The following is a 22,371-nucleotide window of genomic DNA, read 5'->3' as shown; positions in this document are numbered from 1 at the left end:
TTATTGACTCAAAACATTTCAGCTTTTAATTCTTTAATAATTTCTAGAGTTTTCTACAAACAAAATTCCACTTTGACATTATGTGGATGTGTGTGTAGATTAGTGACACAAAAGCTATATTTAACAAATGGTAAATTCAGGCTGTAACAACAAAATGTGGAAAAAGTAAAGAGTGAAAACTTTATGAAGGCTCTGACTGTAGAAAGTGACCAGAATGTGGTCTGAAAAGACATACATGATTCACAGTAGAATATTGATGCCCTGAGAGCAAAATAGACCACCTCTAAATAGATTTCATGTGGCATAATTCAAATGTTTAAAAAGGATTGAGGTATCTCACCAGTGAAGTGTACTGGTGCCCTTCAAATTTTTGACCCACAGCATGTAGGTCGCAGATGGGCTGGTGTTTGTCCCTTAAAGCATCTGGTTCTGTGGATTCCTCACACTACAGGGGGAAAAAACAGCATAGTACATGGAGACTGCTGTCAGAGGGTCCGTGTTGAGGGATATACAATAGATAAGACAGTCTAAACATTTGTTGTTTTTGGATACAGAGCAAAACCATGTTGCGAAAATGAGAGATTAAGTCTGACTCGTGACTACTTGATGTCTCTACTGTGATGGAGGCAGTCCGTACCTCCCTGCAGGTGATCAGGTGCTGGGCAGACGAGTCAGAAAGAAGATTGGCCAGCACCTTCTCTAGGCCCGCCCTCAGCCTGTCCTTCAGCTCACCCTTCCAGGAGCTGGGTTGTAATTGGCTGCAGGGTGTACAGGAGTACACTACGCTCTCTGACAGGCTGGACATGATCTCATATAGGTCATCTGACAGACAGAAGAGAGGAAGAATTTCAATGTCATGGAGTGGATTTATAGTGAGAGAGTTGTTCTGATCCCTCAAGTTAGGGCCTATATTTTGATTGAGGTGGCATCTTCCCCTACATACTGTTAACAGCGGTGGTCACCCCTTTGCGTAGAGAGCTACCCTCTTGCAGGATTTTGTTGCAGCCCTTATCTCTAACACACCTGATTCTGGGTCAAGTGTGTGTGTGATAGCTGGATCAGGTGTGTGTGTGTGTGTGTGTGTGTAGGGCTGAAGCAAAAGACTGCATACCAACCAGAAACCCTCTAAGATGAGTGTTGGCCACCCCTGCTGTACATCCCCTTGATAAAGACAGTCCTGAGGCAGAAATATTAGTCCCACTCACCAGAGAGTCCTTCACATTTAGAATGTACCCAGTGGCTACACATGGAGCACTCCATCATCTGGCTGTTGTGGTCGTTCTCCTCGTAACACTTGGAGCAGATAGTGCAGAAGTTCCCTTGTAAAACAAATCAGATGTACTACAGTAATCAATGGTTAAATTAAACAAATACATGACAAGAAGGTCCTGACAAAGTATCAGTCCAGCTATACAACTGCTCTCATCCCGGTCTTCTTGGACTGTTCCTGGAGTTTGTCTATATTTTTTCCATAGCTGGTAAAACTATCGCACACAGTCAAAGGACTACGAATCCTATATAACCTATCCCACCTGGTGCTGCAACCCCGCCTGACTGGGGGGCTGTGCGCACGTGAAGAGTGAAAGATTCATTTTTAGAAGCGCTGTTGCCAGGCATAAAAGTTGTTCTAATTTACTTGAAATGAAAGTCTAATGAAGTGTTTCTTGGAAATGTACAATGTTTTGTTCACAAGCTTGGTTGTTTTTCAATGTTTGAGTTTCAACTGCTTGGGAAGAGAAGGCAGCGATTCTACTAGCCAGACTCAATCTCACAGGAACGAACAAGTCACATTACCATGGTAATGGCCTTAAAGGGCCAGGTGAACATTTTTGTCTCATCTGTAATATTTTGGTTAATACCACATCACGTCTTAATAGTAATACACAGACTGTAATGTTTCACTGAGGTCCTACCTTTGAGGTGGAGGGTGCTGCAGTCGGGACAGAGGTCCTGCTCGTGGTTCCAGGCCATGTCCCAGGTCTTCCCTGGGGTCACTCCACAGCTCTTACACCGGATACACGTCATACACACCTGGGACGGGGGCAGGTAGCCCAAAGGTTAGAGAGATGGACAAGTATCCGGAAGGTCACTGGTTCAAGTCCAGGGTAGGGCAAAGTAAAGTGGGAACTGAATTGGCTAAGAACTGAGGGTTGCTGGTTTCAGATCATTACTAGCATAGAAGCTAGGATATGCATATAATTTGCATAATTGGATAGAAAACACTCTAAAGTTTCCAAAACTGTTCAAATAATATCTGTGAGTATAACAGAACTGATACAGCAGGCAAAAACCTGAGAAAAAAATCTCACTTCCTGGGTGGATTTCTTTTTGTAGTTTTCTATTGAATGCCATTACAGTATCCATTGATTTAGGACTCAAATTGCACTTCCTATGCCTTCCACTAGATGTCAACAGTCTTTAGAAATTGTTTCAGGCTTGTATTCTGAAAAATGAGGGACCAGTCAGAATGAGTGGACCATTCACTGTCCCAGAGGTTTTTCATGCGCGCAACCGAGAGCATGCCTTTCTTGTTTTCCTTTTATATTGACAAAGCTTTTGTCCGGTTGAAATGTTATTGATTATTATGACTAAAAACAACCTGAGGATTGATTCTAAATATAGTTTGACACTTTTCTACGAACTTTACTGATACTTCTCAGATTTTTTGTCTGTCTGTTGTGACTGCCTTTGAGCCTGTGGATTACTGAACAAAATGCGAACAAAAAAGAGGTTTTTGGATATAAAGAGGTACGTTATCGAACAAAACAAACATTTATTAAGTAAATGGGAGTCCTGTGAGTGCAAGAGAGCCGCACACTCGGAGCTCAGATGCAAAAATTTAATACCAACGTTTCGACAGCCAAGCTGTCTTCATCAGGTTATAATCACAAACACTGCGGAATGACTTGTTCATATAGTGTCAAAAGACACAGGTGTCTGTAATCTCAACGTAGACTTTGATCTTAAGCCATTTTTGTGATTATTGTGACCTTGCCATTGTAATTGTTTGTAAACTTGTGTAGTCAAATGAATCTATGATCATATGCTATCCATTTGTTTGTACAATGTTCTTTGTATGACATTTTAATATTTGATTATTAACCAATGATATTAGGCCACTCTTGGCCATGATTACAGACACCTGTGTCTTTTGACACTATATAAACAAGTCATTCCGCAGTGTTTGTGATTATACCCTGATGAAGACAGCTTGGCTATCGAAACATTGGTATTACATTTTTGCATCTGAGCTCCTAGAGTGTGCGGCTCTTTTATTTTCAAGTTTCTATTCCGCTAGCCAGCACCTCGTCTTAATAGGTGTGCATTTATTTTTCTTCTAGATAGTCCTGTGAGTGCAACCATATGAAGATCAAAGGTATGTGATTAATTTTATCACTATTTCTGACTTGTGTAACTCCTCTACTTGGCTGGTAACTGTTTGTAATGATTTGTCTGCTGGGCGCTGTTCTCAGATAATCGCATGGTATGCTTTCGGCGTAAAGCCTTTTTGAAATCTGACACTGTGGTTGGATTAACAAGAATCTTTAAACCGATGTATAACACTTGTATGTTTGATGAATTTTTATGAGTATTTCTGTTTTGAATTTGGCACTCTGCAATTTCACTGGAATTTCACTGGATGTTGGCCAGGTGGGACGGTAGCGTCACACACCCCATGGAGAGGTTAAAAACATGGTCGTAAATCGTAATGGGGATAAGAGAGAAGAAAAAGTTAAACAGAAATATAAATAATACATTGCTGGTACTTACCCAGGGCATGTTACAGTTGATGGGCTTTGGGTAGGTGGGTCCCAGACATGAGGGGTGGTAGCAGTTCTGACACCTCCTGCACTGCAACACAGGCTAAAGGAAGAAACCGTACATTTAAAATGTGAAAGTTGGGGTGAAAACACTACCAAATCTCAATTCACTTTTGAGGACATGCTGCTGACATGCACACCTTGTTGTTCTTGTGCTTGCGGCCGCACACATGGCAGAACTTGCAGCGGCGGCAGCACCAGTTCTCTTTGTTCTCCTCCTGGGGTCGCTCTTCAGGCCAGAGGCAGAAGCTGTGGAAGGGCTCGCAGCACACCTGGCAGTAGATCATCTGAGGGGAGGTGGTAAGGCAGAAGGCAGTCAGCATCAGGAGAACACATATTGCACAAAACCTACTGTTTTCCAGAAAACCCAGGGTAGCTCTTCATTAAGCCTACGCAGCCTCCTAGTTTTCCTCAAAACAGTAATACTTATCTACAATGAAATGTAATTATTCTAATGATAATATAGAAAACACAGAGACAAAATATTCTGTAAATGCATTTCCACAGTTACCTCATGGTGTCCTTTGCTGGCACAGAGCAGGCAGACAGGATGAGGGGTGACTGGGATGGAGGTGAGGATACTCAGGCCGCCCATCAACCACACGTTCTGGACGGCACAGTCCTCCTGGGAGAAAGACGAGAGAAAGAAACAATAATGGTGTGACTTAATGAATGTTTGTATGGGAGGGAGATAGAGAGCAAGTACTGTATTTAATGAAATGCTATACCACTATACTGCTTTGGCAATATTTACAAATGGTATTTCAAACCAATAAAATAATCTGAATGAGAGAGACCCTCACCTTAAAGTCTACGCGGATCCTGTGCGTCCCGGTCTTCAGGTGGCCCTTTTGGGGGAGTCCGTTGATTAGCGTGGCGAGGATGTTAGTTGGTGTGTGTTCTGCAGCATTCTGGGAACGAAGGACATAGTGGGGATCAATTCTGGGATTATGTTGCAGCACAGCCTCTTTAACAATATTCTCCTCCTCTTCCTGTGAAGACTCCTCCTCTGGCTCTTCCTCTTCCTCCTGCATGACCGACTGCACCACACATGGGGGCAACCGTTGCAGCTGCACCTGCAGTCGCCACTGTAACCGCAACGGTGGGATCCTGGGTGGGCACGGCTCGCTGGGGCTCCTTGTTATGTGGCTCTCTGTGACCAGCAGCCCTGGGTGGTGCTCCTCTGAGTTGCTCCCCTGTGCATGTGAAGGGGGGGAATGCTTAAGCAAAAGAGGGGGACCAGCGTTACAGCACGACCACGGTCACATGCTAGGTGGCGGGTAGCGGCAGCAAGGTAGAGGAAAGAGGAGAGCCACCAAAACTACCTTTGGCTTTGAGAGAAATGTCTAGCTAGGAGGAGTGAAGGAAAGAGAGGGTTAGATAAGCTAATCATTGTTAAAGCATGCCTAGTCAAAGCAGAAACAAAGAAAGAAAGAGGACCCATTACCACAGTAGTTAACTGTGAGAGGAGGTAAGAGAGGGTTAGATAAGCAAATCATTGTTAAAGCATGCCTAGTCAAACCAGAAAGAAAGAAAGAGGACCCATTACCACAGTAGTTAACTGTGAGAGGAGGTAAGAGAGGTTTAGATAAGCTAATCATTGTTAAAGCATGCCTAGTCAAACCAGAAAGAAAGAAAGAAAGAGGACCCATTACCACAGTAGTAGGTTCCGGTTCCGGGTTGGAGCGAGCGGTCGCATCTACACTTCGGTCCGCAGGTAGTATAACTTTTCATTACATTTCATTATAGTACAACGGTTTGATTTGTCTAATCTTAGCAATTTCTTCTTAGCTAGCTACATAGCCGTCTTTGTATCAAAGATAATTGCGTAATTATCGTATTTCGTCGTCCTAACGTAGTCTACACTGCTATCTGCCCAGCAGCTAGCTAACATCCACCGTCTACTAGCACTGTAGAAACTATTACACTCAACTGAACGACTCGATTAGTGTAGTGTTAGCTAGCTACATAGTTGTCTTTGCTGTCTTCGTATCCAAGATAATTGTGTAGTTTAGAGTGTGTAGACTTAGAGTGATTATCTTAATTTACCGAGGTTAGCTAGCCAGCTATTTGTCGTCCTTAACGTAGGAGATACTGCTAGCTAGCTAGCCAACAGCTAGCCAACGTCTACCGAATTGAACTTCAACTACCCGGTCAACATTCCGCTTCGCTCCACAGGTAGTATCACATTTTCATTTCACTTCATTACAGTACAACGGTTTGATTTGTTTGATCGTAGCTAGCTAGCTACATAGCCGTCTTTGTATCTAAGACAATTGTGTAGTCTAGAGCGATTTTCTAGGTTAGCTAGCCAGCTATTGTCGTTCTTTTAACGTACGTAACGTAATCAACACTGCTAGCTAGCCAGCTAGCCCCCGATTAGCAGCACTGTAGAAACCATTACACTCGACGAAACGACTTGATTAGTGTAGTGTCAACAACGCAGCCACTGCCAGCTAGCCTACTCCAGCAGTACTGTATCATTTCAATCATTTTAGTCAATAAGATTCTTGCTACGTAAGCTTAACTTTCTGAACATTCGAGATGCGTAGTCCACTTGTCATTCCAATCTCCTTTGCATTAGCGTAGCCTCTTCTGTAGCCTGTCAACTATGTGTCTTTCTATCCCTGTTCTCTCCTCTCTGCACAGACCATACAAACGCTCCACACCGCGTGGCCGCGGCCACCCTAATCTTGTGGTCCCAGCGCGCACGACCCACGTGGAGTTCCAGGTCTCCGGTAGCCTCTGGAACTGCCGATCTGCGGCCAACAAGGCAGAGTTCATCTCAGCCTATGCCTCCCTCCAGTCCCTCGACTTCTTGGCACTGACGGAAACATGGATCACCACAGATAACACTGCTACTCCTACTGCTCTCTCTTCGTCCGCCCACGTGTTCTCGCACACCCCGAGAGCTTCTGGTCAGCGGGGTGGTGGCACCGGGATCATCATCTCTCCCAAGTGGTCATTCTCTCTTTCTCCCCTTACCCATCTGTCTATCCCTCCTTTGAATTCCATGCTGTCAGTTACCAGCCCTTTCAAGCTTAACATCCTTATCATTTATCGCCCTCCAGGTTCCCTCGGAGAGTTCATCAAAGAGCTTCATGCCTTGATAAGCTCCTTTCCTGGGGACGGCTCACCTCTCACAGTCCTGGGCGACTTTAACCTCCCCACGTCTACCTTTGACTCATTCCTCTCTGCCTCCTTCTTTCCACTCCTCTCCTCTTTTGACCTCACCCTCTCACCTTCCCCCCCTACTCACAAGGCAGGCAATACGCTCGACCTCATCTTTACTAGATGCTGTTCTTCCACTAACCTCATTGCAACTCCCCTCCAAGTCTCTGACCACTACCTTGTATCCTTTTCCCTCTCGCTCTCATCCAACACTTCCCACACTGCCCCTACTCGGATGGTATCGCGCCGTCCCAACCTTCGCTCTCTCTCCCCCGCTACTCTCTCCTCTTCCATCCTATCATCTCTTCCCTCTGCTCATACCTTCTCCAACCTATCTCCTGATTCTGCCTCCTCAACCCTCCTCTCTTCCCTTTCTGCATCCTTTGACTCTCTATGTCCCCTATACTCCAGGCCGGCTCGGTCCTCCCCTCCCGCTCCGTGGCTCGACGACTCATTGCGAGCTCACAGAACAGTGCTCCGGGCAGCCGAGCGGAAATGGAGGAAAACTCGCCTCCTGCGGACCTGGCATCCTTTCACTCCCTCCTCTCTACATTTTCCTCCTCTGTCTCTGCTGCTAAAGCCACTTTCTTCCACTCTAAATTCCAAGCATCTGCCTCTAACCCTAGGAAGCTCTTTGCCACCTTCTCCTCCCTCCTGAATCCTCCTCCCCCTCCCCCCTCCTCCCTCTCTGCAGATGACTTCGTCAACCATTTTGAAAAGAAGGTCGACGACATCCGATCCTCGTTTGCTAAGTCAAACGACACCGCTGGTTCTGCTCACACTGCCCTACCCTGTGCTCTGACCTCTTTCTCCCCTCTCTCTCCAGATGAAATCTCGCTTCTTGTGACGGCCGGCCGCCCAACAACCTGCCCGCTTGACCCTATCCCCTCCTCTCTTCTCCAGACCATTTCCGGAGACCTTCTCCCTTACCTCACCTCGCTCATCAACTCATCCCTGACCGCTGGCTACGTCCCTTCCGTCTTCAAGAGAGCGAGAGTTGCACCCTTCTGAAAAAACCTACACTCGATCCCTCCGATGTCAACAACTACAGACCAGTATCCCTTCTTTCTTTTCTCTCCAAAACTCTTGAACGTGCCGTCCTTGGCCAGCTCTCCCGCTATCTCTCTCAGAATGACCTTCTTGATCCAAATCAGTCAGGTTTCAAGACTAGTCATTCAACTGAGACTGCTCTTCTCTGTATCACGGAGGCGCTCCGCACTGCTAAAGCTAACTCTCTCTCCTCTGCTCTCATCCTTCTAGACCTATCGGCTGCCTTCGATACTGTGAACCATCAGATCCTCCTCTCCACCCTCTCCGAGTTGGGCATCTCCGGCGCGGCCCACGCTTGGATTGCGTCCTACCTGACAGGTCGCTCCTACCAGGTGGCGTGGCGAGAATCTGTCTCCTCGCCACGCGCTCTCACCACTGGTGTCCCCCAGGGCTCTGTTCTAGGCCCTCTCCTATTCTCACTATACACCAAGTCACTTGGCTCTGTCATAACCTCACATGGTCTCTCCTATCATTGCTATGCAGACGACACACAATTAATCTTCTCCTTTCCCCTTCTGATGACCAGGTGGCGAATCGCATCTCTGCATGTCTGGCAGACATATCAGTGTGGATGACGGATCACCACCTCAAGCTGAACCTCGGCAAGACGGAGCTGCTCTTCCTCCCGGGGAAGGACTGCCCGCTCCATGATCTCGCCATCACGGTTGACAACTCCATTGTGTCCTCCTCCCAGAGCGCTAAGAACCTTGGCGTGATCCTGGACAACACCCTGTCGTTCTCAACCAACATCATGGCGGTGGCCCGTTCCTGTAGGTTCATGCTCTACAACATCCGCAGAGTACGACCCTGCCTCACACAGGAAGCGGCGCAGGTCCTAATCCAGGCACTTGTCATCTCCCGTCTGGATTACTGCAACTCGCTGTTGGCTGGGCTCCCTGCCTGTGCCATTAAACCCCTACAACTCATCCAGAACGCCGCAGCCCGTCTGGTGTTCAACCTTCCCAAGTTCTCTCACGTCACCCCGCTCCTCCGCTCTCTCCACTGGCTTCCAGTTGAAGCTCGCATCCGCTACAAGACCATGGTGCTTGCCTACGGAGCTGTGAGGGGAACGGCACCGCAGTACCTCCAGGCTCTGATCAGGCCCTACACCCAAACAAGGGCACTGCGTTCATCCACCTCTCTGGCCCCCCAATGGTGGAACAAACTCCCTCACGACGCCAGGACAGCGGAGTCAATCACCACCTTCCGGAGACACCTGAAACCCCACCTCTTCAAGGAATACCTAGGATAGGATAAGTAATCCTTCTCACCCCCCCCTTAAATGATTTAGATGCACTATTGTAAAGTGGCTGTTCCACTGGATGTCAGAAGGTGAATTCACCAATTTGTAAGTCGCTCTGGATAAGAGCGTCTGCTAAATGACTTAAATGTAAATGTAATGTAAATGTAGTTAACTGTGAGAGGAGGTAAGAGAGGTTTAGATAAGCTAATCATTGTTAAAGCATGCCTAGTCAAACCAGAAAGAGGACCCATTACCCACAGTAAACTGTGAGTGGGTGAGAGTGAGTGAGATCATGCCTGTCAAAAGAAACATTGAGTCACGGCATCTTTGGATTCCAAACGATTAAATTCCAGAAAAATTAAGCAAGATTGCAGAGGATCCAGAGGGTTTTGAATGAAGGTATAATGCATGCGCAAGCGATTAATGTGAAAGCTTTTCCCAACATCAGACATTTTAAGCTTCAGCACCAAAAAGAAGGGGACCACACTAGAAAATAAACAGTGCATTTTGATGGAAGTGGTTATTGGAGCTGCTCACTCCTGCACACAGAGGACGAGGTTAGAGTGTGAGAGACTGATCAGTTAATCAGTTAATCTGCTCACTCACATGAGTAATGTCAGGCAGAGACAGTTCTACGGGTAATTACCTTGTCGGCTCTGCGTCGGCCCAGCAGTCCTTTGGGTGGCCCAGGTCTGCGGTGCCTTACAACTTCACTGGGCACTGGTCCCTCCTCTGGAGCTAGGAGATCAGAGGGAGCAGCATCAGTCAGTCAGAGAGCAAATGGGTTTTAAAACTAACTCTCTACTCAAACCAATACCCTGAAACCAATCAATGGTATTTTGGCATTTCTGATCTGCAAGTCTATCCTCAAAACACAGTCATCCTCAATCTCAAATCACTATGGTCCCGAACATCCACCCATTTTCTTCTGATCTGCCTGACTAAAGGCTATAAATCCTTCAACTATCTGTCAAATCACTCCATTTCAAAGATGGAGTTCAATGGATCGTGTGGTGGTGCAACTCAAAAGGTGAGGCACAAATATGCATTGACCTATATTTTCATCATTCACTAAGGCTCCTATCCCTGTGTACGGCATTACCTTGGTTGCTTGGGGCGACAGGATTCTTTACAGGACTCTTGACTGCTGCTTCTCCGCCCATGTCCTCGTCCGAGTCGGACTTCAGCAGGCTGCTGTAGGAGCGAGGTGTCACGTTCCGCCTTGGCTGCTTTCTGGTGGAAAGGCTCAGGCAGTCTCCAGGGGTTGCCGGGTCCAACCCCTCCTCTGCCTCTCCCTCCTCCCAGGACACCAACCCCTCGTCATCATTGGACTTAAACACATTGGCTGATGACCTACGTCGCCGCCTCGAAAGGACTGCACAACAAATTGAAGCCCAATGGTAACACTGAAATCATTGGCTGAATTTTTGGGCCATGAGGCAGACCACCGTGTTCGTGTGGTTTTCAGTTAAAGGTGTCAATGTAATTGGTAATAACAGCAAAAACACAAAAGTGGCTTGACGTCATTAGTAATTGATCCACTGGCTTCTAGTTGAAGTCTTCGAGACCCTGGTGCTTGCCAACGGAGCAGCCAGGGGAACTGGCCCTCCTTACCTTCAGGCTATGCTCAAACCCTACATCCCAACTCATGCACTCCGTTCCTCCATGATGGAACACGCTTCCCCTTAAAGTCAGGACAGCGGTGTCCCTGCCAATCGTCCGAAATCATCCTGCCTCTTTGAAGAGTACATTACATTTTTTTTTTAAAGAGCCCCCATCCCGAAAAAAGGCAATTGGCTTGTCCTACTAACACTGACTTTGCTGATAAATACGTTGTTGATGAAAAATGTACTTGATACGATTGTGATGTTGTCATCTCACCTTGCCATCCTAAGATGAATGCACCAAGTGTAAGATGCTCTGGACAAGAGTCTGCTAAATGACTCAAATGTAAAATTATATAAATACAGATGTATTAAACATAACTCCAACAAACCTGTGAATGCCTTCATGCCACGCTTTACTTTCCTCGCCTCAATCCGAACACATCGCTTTAACCTGGTGGCACAGGGAAATATTTATTATCCTTTTAAAATGGGTATCATGTTCAATTTGTACACAAAACAACCAAGAAGAAAATACAGTGTGTGTTTGTCCATGAGTAGATGAATAATAGTGGATGAAAAGTAGGAGCACTTACACACAGCACTGGCGTCTGGTGTTGGGCCCTCCAAACTTGGGCTTGTCCAGGCAGTTGAAGCAGGTGCCGCAGTCGCCCTCATGGAGGCAGCCCTGGCAGGACCCACAGCGGGTGGCACGACCCCCAGGACCAACCTCGTTATAGTTCCGCTTTAACTTGCGCTGCTTGCTGTACTTGTGCTTCTGTCTTGTCCTCTTGTGCTCCTGAGTGTGCTCGATTTCCTGATCAGAGGGGTCATCAGCAATGTCTAAAAACAAAGAGAGAGCGATTAAAAAATTATTTGTTAACATAGGTGACTGAGCTAAGGTCACATACCTGAAATCGACAGAAAGCTAAACACCAGAAAAAGAAAACAAGTGGTAACTACAATTCTGGGTAGTGTGCTTCATAAACATAAAGGTTACCTTCTACAGCTGGTGAGGTGGTGATGCCCTCTCTCTCATGGAGGGGCAGAGCGCTAAGCCTGGGGATATCGTCAGGCACCATGGCACGGGGTTGCCCCAACGCCACCGCTGCTGCCCGACAGACATGCTTGATGCGTGGACCACCAAGGAGCTGGTCCTATGGGAACAGGATTATGTGGGGAACATAGTCATAAATTAAACTATTACAATGAAACTCCACTCTAAAGACAGACACCAAAATGCAGCCACCATACAAATGGCCTAAGCATTTTCAAGAGAAACCCTAGACAGGCCACTAACAAAACACTGTACTACAAACATCAACAATACAGAAATATTAAAACCACAAAATCTAAAAACAGAGAGGAAAGAAAAGAGATGGACACAGACAAAGACAAAAACACAGCCAGGGTCAAGAAACAGGGGTTCACCTGAGCAAAGCCTCCTATCCTCCTCCCCCCTCCAACTCTTAAATCTCGAGGACTGAGTTTTACAGATCCAGACAGGAGCTGAAAGAAACAAGGGTATAAAAGTGAAATTATATTAATGAAACCGCCTAATAATTGAAATTGGTTTTAATCCAACAAATCTATGCCAAATTCATACACTGTAAGCCGCCATTCAACTGTTACCAACAGCCCTGCTAATTCAGGGTAAATCAATGGTAGCGTCCAAAATGGAACCCTATTCCCTATGTTGTGCACTTTTAACCAAACCCCCTAGGGCACACCACAGGGAAGTGTGCGCCATTTGGGATGCAGCCAGGGTCAATCAAGGTCACCGATTCTGACCTGTGATGACTTCATCGGCCTTTGCTGGTCAATCTTCACCAGCTGCAGCTTGGCTCTCTTCAGCTGGTCGATCTTAATGAGCTGAACCTTGGCCCTCTTCAGCAGATGGAACATCCTCTTGTTGGTGCCGGTGAGGTTGACACGATGGCTGGTGCCCCCCTGTTCCACCACCACCCCATCATCACCCCCATTAGCCTGGCTCACTCCTTCGCAAACTCCTTCAGGAGCGGACTCTGCCCCTGGGGAGAAGAATCAGTCAACTGTCACTAACTTCCAAAAGGCTGACTGTGTCAAATACAACAGGTGTAGACCTTACCGTGAATTGCTTACTTACAAGCCCTTAACCAACAATGAAGTTGAAGAAATAGAGAATATTTAATAAATAAAAAAAGTTACAAGAAAATTATATAACAATAATGAGGCAATATACAGGGAGTACAGCAGCGAGTCAATGTGCAGGGGTACAGGTGAGTCGAGGTACTTTTTTGGGGGCCTTCTGACACCTCTTAAAATATACAGTGGGGAAAAAATTATTTAGTCAGCCACCAATTGTGCAAGTTCTCCCACTTAAAAAGAGAGAGGCCTGTAATTTTCATCATAGGTACACTTCAACTATGACAGACAAAATGAGAAACAAAATCCAGAAAATCACATTCTAGGATTTTTAATGAAAATTATAGTGGAAAATAAGTATTTGGTTACCTACAAACAAGCAAGATCTCTGGCTCTCACAGACCTGTAACTTCTTCTTTAAGAGGCTCCTCTGTCCTCCACTCGTTACCTGCATTAATGGCACCTGTTTGAACTTATCAGTATAAAATAAACCTGTCCACAACCTCAAACAGTCACATTCCAAACTCCACTATGGCCAAGACCAAAGAGCTGTCAAAGGACACCAGAAACAAAATTGTAGACCTGCACCAGGCTGGGAAGACTGAATCTACAATAGGTAAGCAGCTTGGTTTGAAGAAATCAACTGTGGGAGCAATTATTAGGAAATGGAAGACATACAAGACCACTGATAATCTCCCTCCATCTGGGGCTCCATGCAAGATCTCACCCCGTGGGGTCAAAATGATCACAAGGTAAGCAAAAATTCCAGAACCACACGGGGACCTAGTGAATGACCTGCAGAGAGCTGGGACCAAAGTAACAAAGCCTACCATCAGTAACACACTACGCCGCCAGGGACTCAAATCCTGCAGTGCCAGATGCGTCCCGCTGCTTTAGCCAGTACATGTCCAGCCCCGTCTGAAGTTTGCTAGAGAGCATTTGGATGATCCAGAAGAAGATTGGGAGAATGTCATATGGTCAGATGAAACCAAAATGGAACTTTTTGGTAAAAACTCAACTCGTCGTGTTTGGAGGACAAGGAGTGCTGAGTTGCATCCAAAGAACACCATACCTACTGTGAAGCATGGGGGTGGAAACATCATGCTTTGGGGCTGTTTTTCTGCAAAGGGACCAGGACGACTGATCCGTGTAAAGGAAAGAATGAATGGGGCCATGTATCGTGAGATTTTGAGTGAAAACCTCCTTCCATTAGCAAGGGCATTGCAGTTGAAACGTGGCTGGGTCTTTCAGCATGACAATGATCCCAAACATACCGCCCGGGCAACGAAGGAGTGGCTTCGTAAGAAGAATTTCAAGGTCCTGGAGTGGCCGAGCCAGTCTCCAGATCTCAACCCCATAGAAAATCTGTGGAGGGAGATGAAAGTCCGTGTTGCCCAGCAACAGCCCCAAAACATCACTGCTCTAGAGGAGATCTGCATGGAGGAATGGGCAAAAATACCAGCAACAGTGTGTGAAAACCTTGAAGACTTACAGAAAACGGTTGACCTCTGTCATTGCCAACAAAGGGTATATAACAAAGTATTGAGATAAACTTTTGTTATTGACCAAATACTTATTTTCCACCATAATTTGCAAATAAATTCATCAAAAATCCTACAATGTGATTTTCTGGATTTTGTTTCCTCATTTCGTCTGTCATAGTTGAAGTGTACCTATGATGAATATTACAGGCCTCTCATCTTTTTAAGTAGGACAACTTGCACAATTGGTGGCTGACTAAATACTTTTTTGCCCCACTGGATGGATGGATGGATGGATGGATGGATGGATGGATGGATGGATGGATGGATGGATGGATGGATGGATGGATGGATGGATGGATGGATGGATGGATGGATGGATGGATGGATGGATGGATGGATGGATGGATGGATGGATAGATATATATATATAGATATAGATATATATATATATATAGATATATATATATATATATATAGATATATAGATATATATATATATATATATAGATATATATATATATATATATATAGATATATATATATATATATAGATATATATATATATATATATAGATATATATATATATATATATATATATATATATATATATATATATATATATGAGGTCTTGGATGTGAGGAAGCTTGGCGCCAGTGATGTACTGAGCAGTACGCACTACCCTCTGTAGCGCCTTATGGTCAGATGCCGAGCAGTTCCCATACCAGGCAGTGATGCAATCCGTCAGGATGCTCTTGATGGTGCAGCTGTAGAACTTTTTGAGGATCAGGGGACCCATGCCATATCTTTTCAGTCTCCCGAGGGAGAAAAGATGCTGCCGTACCCTCGTCACAACTGTCTTGGTGTGTTTTGACCATGATAGTTTGTTGGTGATTTGGACACCAAGGAACTTGAAACTCTCGACCCGCTCCACTTCAGCCAATGTTAATGGGGGCCTGTTCGGCCCTCTTTTTCCTATAGTCCACGAACAGCTCATTTGTCTTGCTCACATTGAGGGAGAGGTTGTTGTCCTGGCACCAGACTGCCAGGTCTCCTCCCTATAGGCTGTTTAATCGTTGTCGGTGATCAGGCCTACCACTGTTGGCCACGTAAGCCGTGGGTAAACAGGGAGTACAGGAGGGGACTAAGAACACACTAAGGGGCCCCAGTGTTGAAGATCAGCAAGGCAGATGTGTTGTTACCTAACCTTACCACCTGGGGGCGACCCATCAGGAAGTCCAGGATCCAGTTGCAGAGGGAGGTGATGAGCTTAGTGATGAGCTTTGTGTGGACTATGGTGTTGAACGCTGAGCTGTAGTCAATGAATAGCATTCTCACATAGGTGTGGCTACGGAACCCTGACCTGTTCACCGGACGTGCTACCTTGTCCCAGACTTGCTGTTTTAAACTCCCGAGAGAAAGCAGGAGAAGTAGAGATACTCTGAATGCTCGGCTATGAAAAGCCAACTGACATTTACTCCGGAGGTGCTGACCTGCTGCACCCTCGACAACCACTGTGATTATTATTATTTGATCCTGCTGGTCATCTATGAACATTTGAACATCTTGGCCATGTTCTGTTATAATCTCCTCCCGGCACAGCCAGAAGAGGACTGGCCACCCCTCAGAGTCTGGTTCCTCTCTAGGTTTCTTCCTAGGTACTGACCTTTCTAGTGAGTTTTTGCTTGTTGTTGGGGGTTTTAGGCTGGGTTTCTGTACAGCAATTTGTGACATCAGCTGATGTAAAAAGGGCTTTATAAAAAAGATGTGATTTATTGACATAGGTGTCTTTTTTGTCCAGGTGGGAAAGGGCAGTGTGGAGTGCAATAGAGATTGCGTCATCTATGGATCTGTTGGGTTGGTATGCGAATTGGAGTGGGTCTAGGTTTTCCGGCATGATGTTGTTGATGTGAGCCACGACCAGCCTTTCACGTCAGTAGCCATGAAGTGCTTGAGTGCTACGGGGGGGGGGTAATAATTTAGGTAGGTTACCTTCGCTTTCTCGGACACAGGGACTTTGTTGGTCTGTTTGAAACATGTAGGTATAACAGACTCGGTCAGAGAGAGGTTGAAAACGTCAGTGAAGACACTTGTCCGTTGGTCCGCCCATGCTTTGAGTACACATCCTGGTAATCCGTATGGTCCCGCAGCTTTGTGAATTTTGACCTGTTTAAAGGTCTTGCTCACATCAGCTACGGAGAGTGTGATCACACAGTCATCCTGAACAGCTGGTGTTCTCATGCATGCTTCAGTGTTGCTTTCCTAGAAGCAGCATAAAACGCATTTATCTCATCTGATAGACTCGCGTCACTGGGCAGCTTGTGGCTGGGTTTTCACTTTGTAATCTGTAATATTTTTCAAGCCCTGCCACATACGATGAGTTGTGTTGTCGGATTCAATCTTAGTCCTGTATTGACACTTTGCCTGTTTGAGTTGTGTTGTCGGATTCAATCTTAGTCCTGTATTGACACTTTGCCTGTTTGATGGTTCGTCTGAGGGCATAGCGGGATTTCTTATAAGCGTGCGGATTAGTGTCCCGCTCCTTGAAATTGGCAGCTCTAGCCATTAGCTTGGTGCGGATGTTACCTGTAATCCATGGCTCCTGGTTAGGAAATGTACGTACGTTGTCAATGCACTTATTGATGAAGCCGGTGACTGAGGTGGTATACTCCTCAATGCCATTGGATGAATCCCAGAACATATTCCAGTCTGTTACAGAAAAACAGTCCTGTAGCGCAGGACCCGCGCATCTGACCACTTCCGTATTAAGCGGGTCACTGGTACTTCCTGCTTTAGTTTTTGCTTATAAGCAGGAAACAGGAGGATAGTGCACTACTTTTGACCAGAGCCTTCTGGCAAGCTATACTGCTCAATCCTATGGTAAAATGTGGTTTCCTAAATGCACTAAAACATCGAAGAATAATACTTTTATCACAAATGCCCAAATCATTTTCTGGAATAAAGAAACAGATATTTTGCTTAATGGATATTTGGGAACTATATATTACACACACACACACATATACAGTTGAAGTCAGAAGTTTACATAAACTTTAGCCACATACATTTCAACTCAGTTCCACAATTTCTGATAATTAATCCTCGTAAAAATTCCCTGTCTTAGGTCAATTCGGATCACCACTTTATTTTAAGACTGTGAACTGTCAGAATAATAGTAGAGAGAATGATTTATTTCAGCTTTTATTTCTTTCATCACATTCCCACTGGGTCAGAAGTTTACATACACTCAATTAGTATTTGGTAAGATTGCCTTTAAATTGTTTAACTTGGGTCAAACGTTTACGGTAGCCTTCCACAAGCTTCCCACAATAAGTTGGGTGAATTTTGTCCCATTCCTCCTGACAGAGCTGGTGTAACTGAGTCAGGTTGGTAGGCCTCCTTGCTAGCAAACACTTTTTCAGTTCTGCCCACAAAAGATCTATGGGATTGAGGTCAGGGCTTTGTGATGGCCACTCCAATACCTTGACTTTGTTGTCCTTAAGCCTTTGGAAGTATGCTTGGGGTCATTGGTCTTCCAAATGGACAATTTGCAACCAAGCTTTAACTTCCTGTCTGATGTCTTGAGACATTGCTTCAATATATCCACATAATATGTCCTTCCTTATGATGTCATCTATTTTGTGAAGTGCACCAGTCCCTCCTGCAGCAAAGCACCCCCACAACATGATGCTGCCACCACCGTGCTTCATGGTTGGGACGGTGTTCTTCAGCTTGCAAGCCTCCCCCTTTTTCCTCCAAACATAACGATGGTCATTATGGCCAAACAGTTCTAGACCAGAAGACATTTCTCAAAAAAGTACAATCTTTGTCCCCATGTGCAGTTGCAAACTGTAGTCTGGCTTTTTTAAAGTGGTTTTGGGCCCTTCAGGTTATGTCGATATAGGACTTGTTTTACTATGGATATAGATACTTTTGTACCTGTTTCCTCTATTCAGCCAATGTTGACCTAAATTACTAATGATGATAAATACAATCCACCAGTGTGTAATCAAGTCTCCATATAAATGCACCTGACATGTGATAGTCTCAGAGGTATGTTAAAAGCGCAGAGAGCATCATGAAGAACAAGGAACACACCAGGCAGGTCCGAGATACTGTTGTGAAGAAGTTTAAAGCCGGATTTGGATACAAAAAGATTTCCCAAGCTTTAAACATCCCAAGGAGCACTGTGCAAGCGATAATATTGAAATGGAAGGAGTATCAGACCACTGCAAATCTACCAAGACCTGGCCGTCCCTCTAAACTTTCAGCTCATACAAGGAGAAGACTGATCAGAGATGCAGCCAAGAGGCCCATGATCACTCTGGATGAACTGAAGAGATCTACAGCTGAGGTGGGAGACTCTGTCCATAGGACAACAATCAGTCGTATATTGCACAAATCTGGCCTTTTTGGAAGAGTGGCAAGAAGCCATTTCTTAAAGATATCCATAAAAAGTGTTGTTTAAAGTTTGCCACAAGCCACCTGGGAGACACACCAAACATGTGGAAGAAGGTGCTCTGGTCAGATGAAACCAAAATTTAACTTTTTGGCAACAATGCAAAACGTTATGTTTGGCGTAAAAGCAACACAGCTCATCACCCTGAACACACCATCCCCACTGTCAAACATGGTGGTGGCAGCATCATGGTTTGGGCCTGCTTTTCTTCAGCAGGGACAGGGAAGATGGTTAAAATTGATGGGAAGATGGATGGAGCCAAATACAGGACCATTCTGGAAGAAAACCTGATGGAGTCTGCAAAAGACCTGAGACTGGGACGGAGATTTGTCTTCCAACAAGACAATGATCCAAAACATAAAGCAAAATCTACAATGGAATGGTTCAAAAATAAACATATCCAGGTGTTAGAATGGCCAAGTCAAAGTCCAGACCTGAATCCAATTGAGAATCTGTGGAAAGAACTGAAAACTGCTGTTCAAAAATGCTCTCCATCCAACCTCACTGTGCTCGAGCTGTTTTGCAAGGAGGAATGGGAAAACATTTAAGTCTCTCGATGTGCAAAACTGATAGAGACATACCCCAAGCGACTTACAGCTGTAATCGCAGCAAAAGGTGGTGCTACAAAGTATTAACTTAAGGGGGCTGAATAATTTTGCACACCCAAATTTTCAGTTTTTGATTTGTTAAAAAAGTTTGAAATATCCAATAAATGTCGTTCCAATTCATGATTGTGTCCCACTTGTTGATTCTTCACAAAAAAAAATACAGTTTTATATCTTTATGTTTGAAACCTGAAATGTGGCAAAAGGTCAAAGTTCGAGGGGCCGAATACTTTCGCAAGGCACTGTATGAACGTGGTACCTTCAGGTGTTTGGAAATTGGATTAACCAGACTTGTGGAAGTCTACAATTATCTTTCTGAGGACTTTACTGATTCCTTTTGATGTTCCCATGATGTCAAGCAAAGAGGCACCGAGTTTGAAGGTAGGTCTTGAAATACATCCACAGGTACACCTCCAATTGACTCAAATTATGTCAATTAGCCTATCAAAAGCTTCTAAAGCCATGAAACCATTTTCTGGAATTTTCTAAGCTGTTTAAAGGCACAGTCAACTTAGTGAATGTAAACTTATGACCCACTGGAATGGTGATAGTGAAATAATCTGTCTGTAAACAATTGTTGGAAAAATTACTTGTGTCATGCACAAAGTAGATATCCTAACCGACTTAGCTAAACTATAGTTTGTTAACAAGAAATTTGTGGAATGGTTGAAAAAAAGAGTCTTAATGACTCCAACCTAAGTGTATGTAAACTTCCAACTTCAACTGTATGTAACTGAGCACACAAAATGCCTTACCTTGGAAATGTTCTGTGTCATTTGCTGCCTCCTCCATAGTCACAGATGATGCAGCTTGGGATGCAGTGGGAGCATTACGGACCTGCACAGCCAGCTTCCTCACAACCCCAGGAGAGTTGAGGTCCTCCATTTTCAGCTTGGACCTCCCTCTCTTCCTAACCGGCGAGGTCAAACTCCGGTCCTCCTGGGCTTCTTCTTCTGCCGTTTCACCCTCAGCAGCACCAAGGCCTTTCTTCTTCTGGGCCAGGCTGAGGGTCAGCTTCTTGAGTCTCTCGTAGACCTCGAGGTGGGATGAGCCTGGGCTGAGCGTTGGGTCCTTCACAGACAGGGTTGAGGACAGGCTGGTCTGAAGTGTTTTTTTACCAGTTGAGCCCGAAACTTTAGGTTTGAACTCATTTTGACCTGGAGTTCGAGACAAGTGGTCAATGTCATCATTGTCTGAATCATAGAAGGATAGGCTCATGGTATCCTCCTCCTTCACCTTGCCTTGGCTATTCTTTTTCAGGGAGCCCCTGTAACAGGATATTATCTCGTCATTGAGGAACCTCTTGGGTGCCTTGATGACACGTGAAGATCTGACGCTCACCACAGGCGAGGAGAAGTTACTGCTGGCTCCCTGCTCGAGCTCTCCAGGGGACAGGAGAGGCTCGCCCTCTGTTCTGGTGCTCTCCCCCTGCGGCTGCTGCTCCTTTCCCTCCTGCTTCACTGGGTCTGGGAGGTACTCTGGCACGTAGGTGTAGAAGACAAACTTACGACGAAAGCGTTTCACAACAGACTCTGGCCTCTGCACATTCCCAGGCTTCCTCCTGTGGCCAAATATGGACTTGCGCTTACACTGTGCTGGTTTCTTTCTTTCCAGGGACATTGCTGGATTCTGCTCCATCTCAGCTCCAGCCTCAAGGGATTCCCCTGTTCCCTTGGACACTCTCCTCCTCTGCTGCTGCTTATTCACAGGTTTAGGGGACAGTGCTTCCCTTTGCCCTTGACCAATGTCAGGGTCCACACCAGTTTGGCCTGTTTGGTCTTGCTGAGATCCTCTTCTCTTCCCAGACATCTGTGGCTCAGATTGGTCTGGTTCGGTTTTGTCTGCTGTTACCTCCCTGGCCTCTTTGCTCTTGGAGGCCTTCCCTTTGCCCTTGACCACTGTCAGGGTCCACACCAGTTTTCCCTGCTTGTCTCTGCTGGTTTGGGGTCGGGCTGTGTTGGACCCTGAGCCTCCCCTGCCCACCTTTGTTGTTTGGTCTTGCCTGTTCCTCTTTCTGGCTGTTGAAGACGATTCCACCACCTTCCTTCCCCTTTTCCTGTTGGAACCATTTGATTTTGCACTGCCCTTGCCTTTTGAGGCCTTTGTACCAGTAGCCTGCTTTCCTCTTGATTTAATCCCAGAACTGGGAGACATTTTTTGGGCTGCCAGTTTGGCAATTATTTTGGGTTTCACAGCGTTTTCGTCTTCCTGACCCTCTCCAACTTTAGGGTCTTCTTTGGAGCCCTTCACTCCACTTTTCTCAAGCTTTGCTGTAAGTTCTGGAGCTGGGGGAGGATTTTCTGGCTTCAAAAATGATAATTGGAGAGGCCTGCCTAGAAACAAGACAGGGAAACATAAGTGTCTTAATACGAATAGACCAATGTCAGACAATAAGTTGATGCATATTATAAGGTAAGCTACCAACGCTATAAATCCCAAACATGAAGGCTACTGCATATTTCTGCTAGGAAATGTGAGAATTCCTGAGCACAATTGATATCTCACATTATTGTTCATCATTAGCCTACTTACTTTCAGAGATATTGTGTGCTGGGAGTGTTGGCCGGTATTCAGTCCCAAACCCAGGGAAATCCTCATCCTAAAACACAAACACCCAGGGTAGGAACACAATGCATAATTTAATGTTCACACATCACACTGTGTTCAGCAAAAAAATATATAATACATAATAACAACCAGAATTTAATACTTTGCATGTATACTACAGAAGGCCTTAATAATGAAATGTTTAGGCCAACTCGATCGCATCACAGGGTTGGTAAGGGGTGGGATCAGATGAAACCATGGGCAG

The 22,371-nt window shown here is 45.4% G+C and overlaps 1 protein-coding gene across 1 annotated transcript in view; it reads right to left on the bottom strand.

The window, feature by feature from the left end:
• LOC135552342 (histone-lysine N-methyltransferase 2B-like) overlaps window positions 1–22,371 on the bottom strand; it is a 72,493-nt gene that overhangs the window by 40,391 nt on the left and 9,731 nt on the right. Inside the window, 17 exon segments of the mRNA XM_064983911.1 lie at window positions 341–445; window positions 638–822; window positions 1,206–1,319; window positions 1,914–2,031; window positions 3,772–3,864; window positions 3,962–4,108; window positions 4,333–4,446; window positions 4,625–5,017; window positions 9,932–10,023; window positions 10,388–10,660; window positions 11,282–11,343; window positions 11,486–11,732; window positions 11,890–12,046; window positions 12,321–12,398; window positions 12,681–12,919; window positions 20,315–21,892; window positions 22,092–22,158. Coding sequence (XP_064839983.1) covers window positions 341–445; window positions 638–822; window positions 1,206–1,319; window positions 1,914–2,031; window positions 3,772–3,864; window positions 3,962–4,108; window positions 4,333–4,446; window positions 4,625–5,017; window positions 9,932–10,023; window positions 10,388–10,660; window positions 11,282–11,343; window positions 11,486–11,732; window positions 11,890–12,046; window positions 12,321–12,398; window positions 12,681–12,919; window positions 20,315–21,892; window positions 22,092–22,158 — 4,062 coding nt within the window.

The sequence above is a fragment of the Oncorhynchus masou genome, chromosome 13, assembly GCF_036934945.1.
Source record: "Oncorhynchus masou masou isolate Uvic2021 chromosome 13, UVic_Omas_1.1, whole genome shotgun sequence".
NCBI lineage: Eukaryota > Metazoa > Chordata > Actinopteri > Salmoniformes > Salmonidae > Oncorhynchus > Oncorhynchus masou.
This window is presented reverse-complemented; position numbering and strand designations above follow the sequence as displayed.